The sequence below is a fragment of the Eretmochelys imbricata genome, chromosome 8 (assembly GCF_965152235.1).
Source record: "Eretmochelys imbricata isolate rEreImb1 chromosome 8, rEreImb1.hap1, whole genome shotgun sequence".
Lineage (NCBI taxonomy): Eukaryota > Metazoa > Chordata > Testudines > Cheloniidae > Eretmochelys > Eretmochelys imbricata.
The window spans coordinates 79,949,675-79,963,629 of record NC_135579.1 but is presented as its reverse complement, the minus strand read 5'-3'; the positions used below and the strand labels follow the sequence as shown (position 1 = coordinate 79,963,629).

The window sequence follows — 13,955 nt, the reverse complement described above, 5'->3', positions numbered from 1 at the left end:
TTGGAGACTTTCAAGAAAAGACCACCACGGAAGACCCTGACCAAAACTCTAGAAGCCACAGAGCTTTCTTTCATGAGCTGACTAACTTGCCCATACCATGCACCAATCTGACATTGGTTTTTAATTTTTACCAACTATCTTTCACATTGTCAAAACTCAGATATTTGCTTTTATTGAGGTTTTTGTCAATTGAGTTTGGTTTCTATTTAGAGAAGTTTAATTGAAAAGCTCATTCATCTCCTGGGAGACATCCTAATACTTAGCACTTACGTCTGTTTTCATCTCCAAAGACTTTTACAGGGATTAACAAATCCACACTTCAGCCACATGAGTTTTCGAAGTATGCCCATTTCATAAAGGGAAGACTGAAATAGTGAGATTATGACTTGGTCAAGACCACAGCGTGAGTGGGTGTAAGAAGTGGACTTAGAACTCCGGAGAATTCCAGTCCTATATTTAGACCATACCACTCTTCCAGTTGTTACTGTACCATGTTTCACTCATAAAACATTCATATTTATCTGTATAAAGGTTAGCTCTCAGGCAATAAAACTAAGCGATTGGTGTTTCTCACAGAATGAACTAAGTAAATATGTTGTTTTCTGAAACAAGATTAGCCTCTGTACATGTTTGTATATTGTGTCAGTAGTTGGAGAGTAGAGATTTCATAGAATATTTCATTTTATGACACTGATTATCTTTACAGATTTTAAATGATTATATCATAGTCCCGGGAATTGAAATTAAATTGTGTGTTTGATAAAGGGCATGCTAAATGCCAAGCAGAAACTGGCATTTAGCACAGCAGATGGGGTGTTCATAGTAGTGCTCAGTATTTAGTTTTGATCCGTTTAATTTTTGCTTTCTTTCCATTTTGCAACCCTATCCATAGATTTCCCCTCCCCACCCACCACCAAATGTCTGGCTTGTTGGCTTGTGGGAGTGGGTGGGTTATACTTGAGAAAAACAAATACATATTTCTCAAAGTGTCCATGTGGGGGAGGCAGGGGAAGAAAGGCAGAGTAATTCAAATGGTCATGGTTCAGTACTAGCTGTAGTGTCTGAGTGCACCCCCAATGTGTGAGACCTCGTGCCTTCATCTCTCTGAGTGGGATCCCCACGATTCCTCCACTCTTACACCAGGTCCTAGGATGTAGTACTCTGTGTATTCATCGTGCTTACTCCAGCAGGCCTGACTTGGCTCAGGATCTTCAGTTTTTCCCTTCAGGAGCTTGTGACCAGCAGTGAATACAGTGACCCAAATTGTCTCCTTAAAACAGAATATTGTTTAATCTTAACAGGAGGAAAAAAGCATAGCACAAGAGAAAAAGGATTTTTAAAAACCCCAAAAGGATTTGCACACATTTGTCTCACATAAAGTCTTAGGTAGGCCTCGCTTATCTCAGACACTTAACCTCTGGGGGGGCCTGGGTCTCAGTCTGTTCCCGATAAATTGTGTCATTCATTGTTCTCGCTTCCCAGGCATTTGTTAGCCCTGCTAGTCCAAAACCATTTTAGGTGAACTCTGCAGTTGGTCAAGCATGAACATCAAAATGAATATCATTGTCTACAAAGTGTTGGGAAACTGTATATTAGGATCTACCTCCCCAACTTCCTGAGTGCATTTCCTGACAATCGTGCTATTGAATTAACTTTGTATATCAAACAGCACATATAATATTCATAAATTATTACAGTGCAGCTGAAAATCAGTCTCTCTCACACACACACACACACACACACCTTAAATTAGGTTCACTCGTGCAAATCGGTGTTTTGAAGGAGTTTGTTCTATTGTACAATAATGAGACTGAAATTTTTATTGTGAATTATTTTGGTGATATTGCATTCTATTTCTGTGCTAGCCCACACCCGCTGTACTGCTCATATAAACAGTCTTTAGAACAAGGTAAAGGGCAGAAAAAAATCATACGCTTTAAGATCAAAAGGGACCATCATGATCATCATGTGACCTACTGCACATTGCAGGACACAGAACCTCGCCTATAGACCACAACCTCTGGCTGAGTTACTGAAGTCCTCAAATCAAGATTTAAAGACTTCAAGTTACAGAGAATCCACTATTAATATTAGTTTAAACCTGCAAGTGACTTGTTCCCTGGGCTGCAGAGGAAGGCAAACCTCCCTCCTACCCCCCCTTCGCGATTTCCAGAAGATTACAGTAGTTAATCCAACATAATGCAATACATCTAGTTTTTATTTATTATTATTTATTTGTTATATAACTGGGTTGGGACTGACTAAATTAAAGAAAAACACTTGATCGCATCAGAAATTTTGCAAACAGCTTATTTCTATGACTTTTCACTTTCACTTTTTAATGCAGCCCTTCTCTTCCTAGATAAGAGCATTTAGCTGTGTGAGTTGTGTTGTGTTTTTTGTGTGTTTTGCTTTAGTACCTTCTACTCAAACATTCTGTGATATAGCATGATCCATTTTCTCTATGTGGGGGAAGACTGGTTCTCTCTGGAGTCTATTCTTTGGGGGGTTAGAGGGGCAGGTTGGAATTAATTTGTTTTCTCTATATGTTTGTTGTGGAAATGCATAAAACCTTTTTTTCTCTTTCTTTCCTCTCTGATCATCTCATCTGTGTGGGTGAATGTTCCTGCAAACCCTTGGTGAACGTATAGAGACCTTTGGTATGCTCATTCTTTCATTAGAGCCCAAAGTCACAGACTATGTTATAAAAACAATGAAGATTAAAAAACCAAACAAGTCCAATCATAACATTGAAAAATGGCTAAAATGTGCACTTGAGGGAAACTTGGAAGTCGTCATTTGATAAATCTGTCATTTTACATGGTTTTGTCACAGCTTGGCACTCCAAAAAGTGATTTTTACACTAGAAGTGCTTTACCAGTGTAGGAATATCAGTATACTATGCTGGCAAAACGCTACTAGTATAGACGCAGCAATACTCAAAAGTTGTGCTCTTTACCAGTCTAGTAAAATCAACTGCCATGAGCTAAACAAGCTATACTGGTGAAAGCACAGCTTTGCTGGTATAGCTACATTTACAGTAGGGGCCTTTGTGAGCATGTTGGTAAGGGATCACCTCTCTTCACTTTCCTGACCGACATAGACGTCTGTAGGGTAGATATAGTCTTAGGCTCCTAAGTCACTGAGGTGCTTTTGAAAATTTTATCTCCAGATGTTTTTATGGTAGGGGCTTTTTTTTTCAGTTAATTGTAACATATTATAACTTTTCAGGTTTATAGTATGCATATTTAAAGGATAAATAAGTGGGATTTAGAAACTTTGTTTAAAGAAGCTATTCTCGTCGTTGCCTCTGAAGAGAGCAGATGAAAAGTGAGGTAGGATAAAGGTAGAGGCTTTATATGGAAGAAGAACTCCTGTTGCCTCTTGGAGTTCTAGGACTGAACAGCATTTTTTCTCATGTTTCAAGCAACTTGACACTCTCTCTCCAGTATGCTATTTTTTTTTTAATATTTAGAATGTTTTATTCCATAATTAGAATAGCGTAGAAAGGGATGGTTACTTGTAAAATGCTCTAGTTCATAAATTCTCTGTGAAATTAAATATGGAGGAATTTTAAATATATATATATATATAATATATATGTTTTACACAGACAATGATAGATGCCCTGGAGATATTTAATGAGGCCAACAATGTCCATGAAAGAATATGATTCAGTGAGGAATAACAAAACATAAAATTTTGTTAATTTTTTGTGTCTGCTCTGAAGTAAAGGGGTGAAGCGCTTTATGTAATAATGCTACATACGCCACACATTTTGGTGTCCTTCCAACTACTCAAAACAAAAAAAAAACAAAACCTGAAGTATTTGTTTTGCTTTCTTGTCTTTATTAACTTGAAATATTTTTTCAGGTTACTTGAATGTAATTCAAAGTTAGGTTTATAAAACTTGGTCAAAAAGTGATTGCCTTATTCTTCTTTCCCTACTGGGTCAAAGACAATGAGGTGTGAAATCAGATGTTCGTAGTTCCTCTTGTAGTAAGGAGGAATTTCATGCCATGGGAAGGCCTACCCATTACTCTCCTTAAATGAGATTAGGCTTCAAAGGCAAAAGGAATGATTTATATTTCCCCCCTTCAGGGTGGATGTGCTAAATATTTTACGGATCACTCACTAAAATATTTAATTTTAGTTTGCTCTAACACTGATTAACATAATTTCTTCATACAAAACTTGTTTTCTAGTTACTGACTATTGTGTTCCTATTTCCATGATTCCTAAAGCCAGGGATAATGTGTATTCCTCACCACTCTCATTGCTGGGTTCTTTTAAACTAACATTCTGGGAGAGAAATGAAGTTAGGGATTATTGAATAATTAGTGAGTACTGATTATGCTTCCTTTTAAACAGGGATGCCAAACCTACAGCCTGTGAGCTGTACACTGTCCACCAGAGCATTTCATAAGGCCCGTGGCTGGTTTCAACACAACATACTAATAGCCGATTCTTTAACGTTTTGTCATCATGTTTACATAATTTTAGTTTACACTAATGTATAAATAGACAATACTGAACTTAGAAACAGCCTCTCTAAATACATACAAAACAAGTTGAACTTAAAATATAAATCAATATAGGTGACTTTAAATCTTGTTAAAATATGTAGAATCTCTTTGCCCCACACAAGGTTATGCTTAGGTTTACATGGCCCTCCTGCATAATAAAGTTGGGCACCGCTGCTTTAAACATTGCTCAAGTCTTTAAGACTGTATCTGCTCTGAGGATTTTCTGAATTTCCCCCTGCCTCTTCCCCCTGTGCCAGCAGTGCAGACCAGCCACTGGCATTTTTATCCTAGAGTTGTCTAACTTCAGATCTAGGTGGCATAGTGGTAAAAATGCCAGTGGCTACTCTGCTTTAGGGATCCCACCATTTGCTAGCATTGCTGGAGCTGCCCCAGTACTAGAGCAATGGTAGGAGAATTTTAAAAAATATTCTGTATAGATGAGGCATACCTATTCTTTGAGTAAGCAAACAAAGGAACGTCCTTACTTATCACATGATTGTTTTTAGCCAATCATAAAACAGGATTTTCTTTTTTAGCGGCAGAAATGACAATATCTTGTTAAAATATGTTTCTGTATACTACTCAGAAAATGCTTGATTATGTTGAATTTCTTTTAGAAATTACCGATAGCAAAACTCATCAATACAGAAAACCTACCACTGCTAATCTCATGTTATGTGGAGTGACCCCAAGAAAACAAAATACGCATGAGTTATTAATGGTGATTCTCTAAAAAAGCCCCTGTTTTTCATTGCATCTATAAAATATCCTACACTGATTTGGCTGATAAAGACCTTCTAGGATTAAAATATCTGAAAAGTGATCTTGGATTACAATATGCTAGTGCACATTTTAAACAGTCATCCAGAATTGTACTGTTGCTACATTGCTTTAATTTCAAATGGGAAATTAATTCCTTAAATGTTTATTCTCTGACTGTGGGCATCTCTAATGCGCAGTGTTGTAGCCCTGTGTTTTGTCTGTGCTTGCAATAATGCTGTGCAATTTGTACTTCTGCTTGCAATCAGCCTTTAAATAAAGGTGATGGGGGAAAAAAAGGCAATGAGAACTATTTTGTTCTCCAATTATTGAAAGTATAACTTTTAAAAAAAGTTTGCCTTAGATGAATGTAGATTATTTGCAAAGGGCAGGTTTTTTCCAGTCATTTTGACAATGCTTAACATCACCTTAAAGACTGCTTGCGTGTACAGTATTGTGGGTCATCTGACTTAAAGTAGATTAAGTAATTTATATAGAAATATGTAGTACTTCAAAAGAGTTAGGGGTCTACTAGAGATACTGTAGAAATCTTAAAGATGCTGGAGCTTGCTTTGTGTTTAGTAAAGGCAAATAGTCTATTTAGTGTACGAGAACTGAAGAGGAGTTTATCATGTACTTTTATTTAAAGCAACCATACTTAATAGATACGTTTCAAACCTCTGCATTACATGTTTAGTGAATTGAACTTGAGAATTTTTTTTTGTATTTTCAGTGAAAGAGTTCCTAGCCAAAGCCAAAGAAGATTTCTTAAGAAAATGGGAAAGCCCCCCTCAGGTAAGGAACTGTGATTTAAAATACAAATGCATTGCATGACTCTTACTGGTAGCTTTTCTGGAAATGAATTCAGTATCCAGTACTCAGATACGACTGTGGTGGACACTGCAGAAAATCGAAGATATTTTTCAGTACAAAAACTGTTGAGGGAGTGTGCATGCTAAGAATTTAACACCATTATTTGTAATTGCAGTTGAGATCAGCAAAGATGCTTTGGTTGTTGGTCTCAGAAGCTTGGGAAAGAGCATTTTTAGTGATAGGTTACTTGCTATGAAATTCATTCTCACTGACAATTTGATAGTTTGAATCTCGCCACTCTTATGACCTATTACAACTGGCTTTTCGTAACCGGACACGTTGGTATATCCTGGACATTCCCCTTGGAAATTTCTCTCCTGGTTGGTAATCCTTTGGTGTTAGGGAGAAATTTCCCTCTTAATGAACGAGATTGCATAGTATATGTTTCCTATTTGGAGAAAAAGTTGTAATTTTACTTACTTTTCAAATAGCGTTCACATATTGTGGTGATAGATATCTTTTATAAATGTGTTCAAATATGAATTCTAGACAATGTATGAATGGTAGTTCCTCAACACATTCCCACATAGAATTCTCTTTAGAACTTAGTTGTGGAAACTTGATGACTGTAATCTTTTGCAGGTTTTGTTTTCTTTTTTCTTGTGTTAACATCATGATCTCCTTGCAGCTAAATTCCCACTGCTTGCTAGATACCATCTTGATAACAATATTTCTGTCATTTTAAAACATAAATTAAATTAAATCCCTTTCTATTTTAATGCAAGCACTATTACAGTTCTCTCAATCCAGTTGTTCATTGTGTGAAATTATATTAACATTAGTTAGCGCTCTAGTTTCTTTTAGCTGTGACAGAAGAAATTGCATCCATCCTCTTTAATAAATTACTACGTTTTCCATCACTAAGTGTCTCTGTGTACCAAAACTGTAATCATTATTTATTAATCTGTTATACTTTGTTGTGTTCATGTAGAATACTGCTGGCCTAGATGATTTTGAGAGACAAAAAACCCTTGGAACAGGATCATTTGGGCGAGTTATGTTGGTGAAATATAAATCCACAGAACAGTATTATGCTATGAAGATACTGGATAAACAGAAGGTTGGAGCATTTTATAATTATACTAATTTGTGTGGTTAAAAACTGTCTTTGCTAGCAGAGAGCATGCTGTTCATTGAAATCATTGTGTGTGGTCTGAAAAATTGTTGCATCTTATTATTTTCACTTTTCATGCTGTTACAGTGGGTTTTAGCTGGCAGTTGTGCCTCTGACAGGAAAATAGAATTGTTGAGCTTTTTTATTTTTTTTTAACAACTCTGCGAGAGAATTACCTTGTCCTAAGGATTCAATATTTTTTTAAAAGCATAAGTAAAAAATAAGTCCTGCAGTCTAGTCAAAGCATAAGACAATTGTACGTGGATGATCATAGTTCATTCCCTGGCTCTTTGGATTTGTAGTGTTTTGAAGAGAATACGTTTGGTTCACCCATCTTTTTTTTTTTTTTTGTTCATTGTCCTATTGTCTTTTCTCTCTCTTTTTTTTTTAATTGTGTGGATTTTTTTCTCTTTTTTTTTATAACCTATTTTGATTAGGACTGTGAATTAATTGCAGTTAACACCTGTGGTTAACTTAAAGCAAAATTAATGCATTAATCGCATATCTTTGGGCAGGGTTGGAGGCGGCGGCAGGAGGGCTGTGCAGCTCTGGAGGTGGGGGAGGAAGGGCTAGAGCAACCCCAACCTGCTGCTTCCTGGGCAGCGGGGAGTCTGGAGCAGCCCCAGCCTGCAGCTTCCTAGGCAGCAGGGGATAGGGTTGGTAGGCGCCTGGTTTTCAACCAGAAAATGGACCCTGGCGGCTCCTGTCAGCACAGCTGACCTGGCCATTAAAAGTCCAGTTGGCCACAGCGGCCAGCTCTGCACAGCTCCTGGAAGTGGCTGGCATGTTCTGCTGGCTCCTAGGCACAGGGGCGGCCAGGGGGCTCTGCGCGCTGTCGCTGTCGGCAGGCACTGCCCCCGCAGCTCCAATTGGCTGTGGTTCCTGGACAATGGGAACTGCAGAGTCGGCACTTGGGGTGCGGGCAGCATGCAGAGCTCCCCTGGCTACCCCTGTGCCTAGGAGCTGGCAGGATATGCTGTCCACAGCGGTCAACCAGGAACTACGGCCAACGGGAGCTTCCGGAGCTGCGGGAACCATGCCTACGGACGGAGGCAGCGCATGGAGACCCCTGGCCATCCCTGCACCTAGGAGCTGGAGGGCCATGTTGCCACTTCCTGAGAGCTGCCTGATGTAAGCACCGCCCATAGCTTGTACCCCCTCCTGCACCTGAACCCCCTACCTTAGCCCTAAGCCCCCTCCTGTACCCAAACTCCCTCCCAGAGCCTGCACCCCTACCCACTGTCCCAGCCCAGAGTCCCCTCCGGCAACCCAAACCCCTCATCCCTGGCCCCAACCAGAGCCCTCACCCCCTCTTGCACCCCAACCCCTGCCCCAGCCCAGTGAAAATGAGCGAGTGAGTGAAGGTGGGGCAGAGTGAGCGAAGGAGGATGGATGGAGTGAGCAGTGGCAGGGTCTGGGGAAGAGGTGGGGGAAGGGTGTTCAGTTTTCTGCAATCAGAAAGTTGGCAACCCTAGCCAACGGGGAGGGGCTGGAGTCCTGAGCTTACATTTGAAAATATAGAAACCCCCCCCAAATTTAAATAAATGGTGTTCTAATATTATTTAATGTTGTGATTAAAACTGATTAATCATGATTAATTTTTAATTACTTGACAGCCCTAATTTTGATTATTTTCTTGGGTTTTGCCCCCCCCCCCCCCATTTCCCCACTCAACAGAAGGCTGCATGTTGCCAGGACAGGTGAGCTTAGTCCCAAGGGAACAAAGATGAGCAGCATGGGCCGGTTGGCTGTTGTTTGAATGTGCAGCCCTTTACGCATGAGCTACTCCTATGTCTTGCTGAAGTTTTGACTGTTGGGGAGGCAGTCACTTTCAAAGGAGTTGTCTGCTGTTTGTCCTGTATCCAGGGTGGTGCAGGTTTCACTGCTACGCTGATCCTGCTCTGCCCCCTGAAATAGTCTGGTATCACTAGATTGGGTAATCCTATACATGTGCAAAATAAACCATATATATTGTACTGGCACTAAATTTTAAAGAGTAAAATTTTCAAGTTCAGAGAATTTGACACATAATTTATTAACTAGATATTTCTAAGAAGAGATTTTGTGTTGGCATGCATCTGATTAAATATATACCATGTGTAGTACTCTTTGCTTACTACAATTAGTACTATCGACAGTTCAAATAGAGTGTAAAGAAGATCTAATTGATTGTTTCTTGTTAGGTAGTTCCTACATTTTTCAATTACATTTGTGCAGGAATGTCTTTGCTTCATAGCAGCCATTAGCAACGATGTTTCACAGAATATGCTAAAAAGATCATGTTAAAAAAATACAGAAACAGCTGATTTTAAAGATAACGTTTTTGCTTTTAATTATCTTCTGCTCAAATGTAACTGACTAGGGTTTAGATGGAATCTACTCAAACATTCTTCAGCATAAGCAAACTGTATTGTGCATAGCAGTGGTTCTCAAACTTTTGTACTGGTGATCCCTTTCACATAGCAAGTCTCTGAGTGCAACCCCCCTTATAAATTAAAAACACTTTTTAATATATTTAACACCATTATAAATGCTGGAAGCAAAGTGGGGTTTGGGGTGGAGGCTGAAAGCTTGTGACCCCCATGTAATAACCTCGTGACCCCCTCAGGGGTCCTGCCCCCCAGTTTGAGAACCCCTGGTGTATATTGAGCTTCTAAAATTGAAAATTACCTTGTTACATGTTGATACAATGTAGCTCAAGAATGTTGAAGGACACTTTGGATCAAGAGTCCACAAATTTTTCATAGCGTGGACCACAAGCAAATAGAGATTGTCCAGTTAGATAATTTCATCTCCATTCTTTATACCATAGTCAACCTCCGTATTCATTCATGATCATTTAACGTACCTGTAGCAGTTTAGGGTATGTCTACACTGGCAAGTTTCTGTGCCACAAGTTATACCACTTTTATTAAAACACTGGAATTAAGCCACTGTTGCATGTCCACACTGTACTCCTTGTGATGCTGGAGTGCATCCAGATTAGCAGCTCTTGCAACAGCAAAGACAGCAGTGCATTGTGGTAGCTATCCCACTGTGCAATTGGCCGCAGGATGCTTTGGGAAGGGTTTGCAGTGCCTCATGGGGCAGGCACAGCATTACATGATGCAGGTTTCCCAATCCCATTGTTCCAGGGGCATCCTACTACATTGCTAGCTGCTTTTCAACTGAAGTGTGTGTGGGGGGAGAGGGGGTGGGAGAGTGTTTGTGTATGGAGGGGGGGGGAGAGAGACAGTGTGTTTTGGGGGACAGAGAGTGTGACAGCAAGCTCTCTTGTAAATTCAGACAGCGGCAGGAAGCAACCAGTCCTGAGGGTGGGGGAAACTGCAACATCAGCCCCTGCCTTCCTTCCTGGGCTCTCTGCACAGCAATATCTCTCACTCGCTTACACTCACACACACACACACACACACACATACACACCTGCCTCTGTGTTCAACAGCACGAGCATTCCACATTAATGGTTTGCTTTGTGTCCCAGAGCAGATCAGCACAGCACGCAACAGCTGTCAGAAACAGTGCTTTGAAAGGGGAGGAGCACATGTCTCCAGGACAGCCAAGTTCAAATTAATGAGCAGAGCTGTCACTTGAGGCATTATGGGACAGCTCCGGAGGCCAATTACAGCACAGAAAGCAATCAAGTATCTACACTGTCAATAGCTCGCTGGAGCCTCTGTATCTGAGGAGTTTCTGCGCACAGGTGGCTTGGCAGTGTGTACACGTCTGCAGTTTGAGCGCAAAAAGCTGCTTTACTGCGCAGAAACTTGCCAGTGTAGACAAGCCCTTAGATGGAGGAGTAAATCTAGGAAAGAATTGAAAATATTTTTAGTGCTCTGATTTAGCAGCTGGAAATAAAGAGGAGAGCCAACACCATGCACAGCTTTCCACAGACTACAGAGAGAACTGCTGTTTTACACATTTGCTATCTATTGAAAATTGAAATGCCTTGCTAAGGTTTGAATCACTTCTGTTATGCCACTCTACATTTTATTAATAGTTTTTTTAATCACGTCTGCTTTAGATTCAATAAACACTACCATTTGTTTAAATTTCATTTTAAACAAAGTTGGAATTTTGGAATGCAAAGTAATATTATTAAAATAATCTATACCTTTGTTTATTTTTATGGTAAAGCATATTTTTATGGTTTGCAGATAATTTTTCATCTAGAACTTGTTCAGGAATATAATACTTGTAATTCAGATTGTAAGGTTCTCAAGACTAAGACGTCTCATATTATTTGTAAGGCACTGACACATTTATGATACTATATAAATTTCATGCAAAAAAATACATTAAAAGAACATTAAGCTTATAAAGCGAAGGGCTCAAAAATTAGGAAATGTCAGAATTAAGGTTGCCCATACAATTTTAATTCAGTTTCTTGCACATATGCATTATCTATAAAATAAGATTCCACAAATGTCACTCCGTGTGTCACACTGAAGCCTAAAATGGCTGAGTCAGTGTGAAGAGATGGAAACAGCTACAAGCATGATTGAGAGTACTTTTTGTTTTTATTACCAGGTTGTCATCACTGGGATTTGCAATCTGTTATCATCCAGGTTTTAAATTCTCAGCCATTGTGACTTTACAGATTACATTCCTGTGACAGCAAAGTGTATATCTGTGCCATGCCAAGAGCTCTTAGATCATTGTGATATTAGAGGTCACTCAAACAATCACCACCCTTACTCTACGGTGAATTCTAGTACCATCTTGCAACTGTGTGTGGTGTCCTATCATCTAAGAGAGAGGGGAGGAGATCTGACTGATTAAAAAAGAGAATTGTATGCAATTTTCAGTCAGCTGAAGAAAGTTTGCCTTCCCTTCCACAGACAAATGAACTTGATGTATTTCCTTTTCAAAAACTTCACCAGATTCAGCACTTCCGAGGGATTTGTAAGTCCAGAGTTTGTGGTCATGGAGACCGCTTTTGTCTAGAGTCAATAACAACATAACATGTTGGACCCTAATGCAAAATGTCATTGTGATTCAGTGTTTCCTTTCTATATTCTAAGTCAAGGTTCATCAAGGCTTAAAAATGTAATTAAAAAAACTTTGTCCTTTTTTGGTACAGCATATCAATAAAGTGATGTTGCTTGGTTATTTTCATTACATAGTTACTTTTTTGAAAGGGCAAACTGAGTTGATTTGGTGAGTATAAATATCTGGGTTTGTGATTTGTCTCAGAAGAGACGTTTAAAACAGAACAAAACCAAAAAGAAAAAACATCTTCATACAAAATTTTGAGGGGGGCATTTCTACATATTACAGCTATTTTGCAACCAAAATAACTAATACAAGTCAATCTTCAGAGTTGGTTGGGACCTGGCATATCAGTTATTTACAGTAGTAAGATCAGATTTCTATTTAACAAAAACAGTGTTTTTGAGTGGCTCCAATTTTATCATGATCTTTTGTTGGCTTGTTTGCTCTGTTTTGTGTTTTAAAAAAAATTGTTACATGCTGCCTAAAATTGCTTTAGAAAGCCTATATTATTTGATAAAATTAATTCACCTTAGAAAGACTTTAATAGCTTAGCACCTTGATAATGAGATGGGATACAAAGCCTTTCATCTTCAGGTAATCAGTTCAAAGCTGACCCAGATCATTAGTAACTGAAAGCGGTTCTCAAGTCATAAGCACTTCCACCTTTCTCTCAATGGGGTATTGATAAATTGGGTGATGGGGAGTAAGGAAAATTGGAGTGATTACTTAATGCAGGAGTTTAAAAAAAGGAAATAGAATTATTTCCTATTAGCAACAGAAGAACAGAGAGCTGGAACCTACCATTTACTGCCTTTGGCATTAAAGCATTTATAGTAGCTTCCAAGCAGAGGACAAAACTCAGATTTTGACACTGTTGCTAGGAGGCCTTGGAATTACTGTATACAGCAGAATATACGAAACCCATTGTGAAGTGTGACAGATGCAACTGTTCTGAGTAAGGAAATTATTAGTTAAACCCAAATTTTCCATTATCTTCTCCTGGCTGTTAAGTGGGCTTTGCAAAATGAGTGGGTCTCAGTCCTGTTCCTTGTGAATAAGTATGTTTCACCCACAAAACTCATCATTAGAACTAATCAACACCCTTATTGATAATGGGTATGGAGATTCAGTACCCTGTCACTGTTGCAGATGACTGCCATTAGGTCAGCTGGGTGCATTGTAATGGATGTGTGAAATTTGCCCCATTGGTTCCTGTGCTCCAATTTTGGTGATCTAAAAAGGCCTTCAATTACTAAAGATATCCATTAACCATGATTTAAGAATTATAAACTCTCTTAAAATTTTAAGGAAGGAAATTCTAAATATGACTTCGTATTGTTGTTGTATCAGAAAGCCTTTCATTTAGCCATGTGTATCTACATGTTTCACATTTCAGTTCAACTTTAATATGTTTATTGGAAAACCTAAGATGTTCTGTTTAGACTGAAAAATTTAAAGATTGTTTGTTTGTTTGTTTGTAGGTTGTCAAACTGAAGCAAATAGAACACACACTGAATGAAAAGAGAATATTACAGGCAGTGAACTTTCCTTTCCTTGTGAGACTGGAGTATTCTTTTAAGGTAAATATTTTGAAAGCAGTTGCTTCAAAATGTGAATGAAGTATATGCTCAAATTTTAGATGTGTACAGATAACTTTCTTGCTCAGTCTGTAAAGCCATTGCACTATAATG

The 13,955-nt window shown here is 38.8% G+C and overlaps 1 protein-coding gene across 3 annotated transcripts in view; it reads left to right on the top strand.

Moving 5' to 3' along the window:
- PRKACB (protein kinase cAMP-activated catalytic subunit beta) overlaps positions 1–13,955 on the top strand; it is a 121,649-nt gene that overhangs the window by 81,527 nt on the left and 26,167 nt on the right. For 2 of the 3 annotated variants that reach the window (XM_077823858.1, XM_077823857.1), the window contains exons 2-4: positions 6,019–6,080; positions 7,090–7,218; positions 13,746–13,844. In XM_077823858.1, coding sequence (XP_077679984.1) covers positions 6,019–6,080; positions 7,090–7,218; positions 13,746–13,844 — 290 coding nt within the window. Of the gene's footprint in view, positions 1–6,018; positions 6,081–7,089; positions 7,219–12,026; positions 12,175–13,745; positions 13,845–13,955 lie in introns of those variants that run through there. The other variant, XM_077823859.1, reaches the window with a different exon arrangement.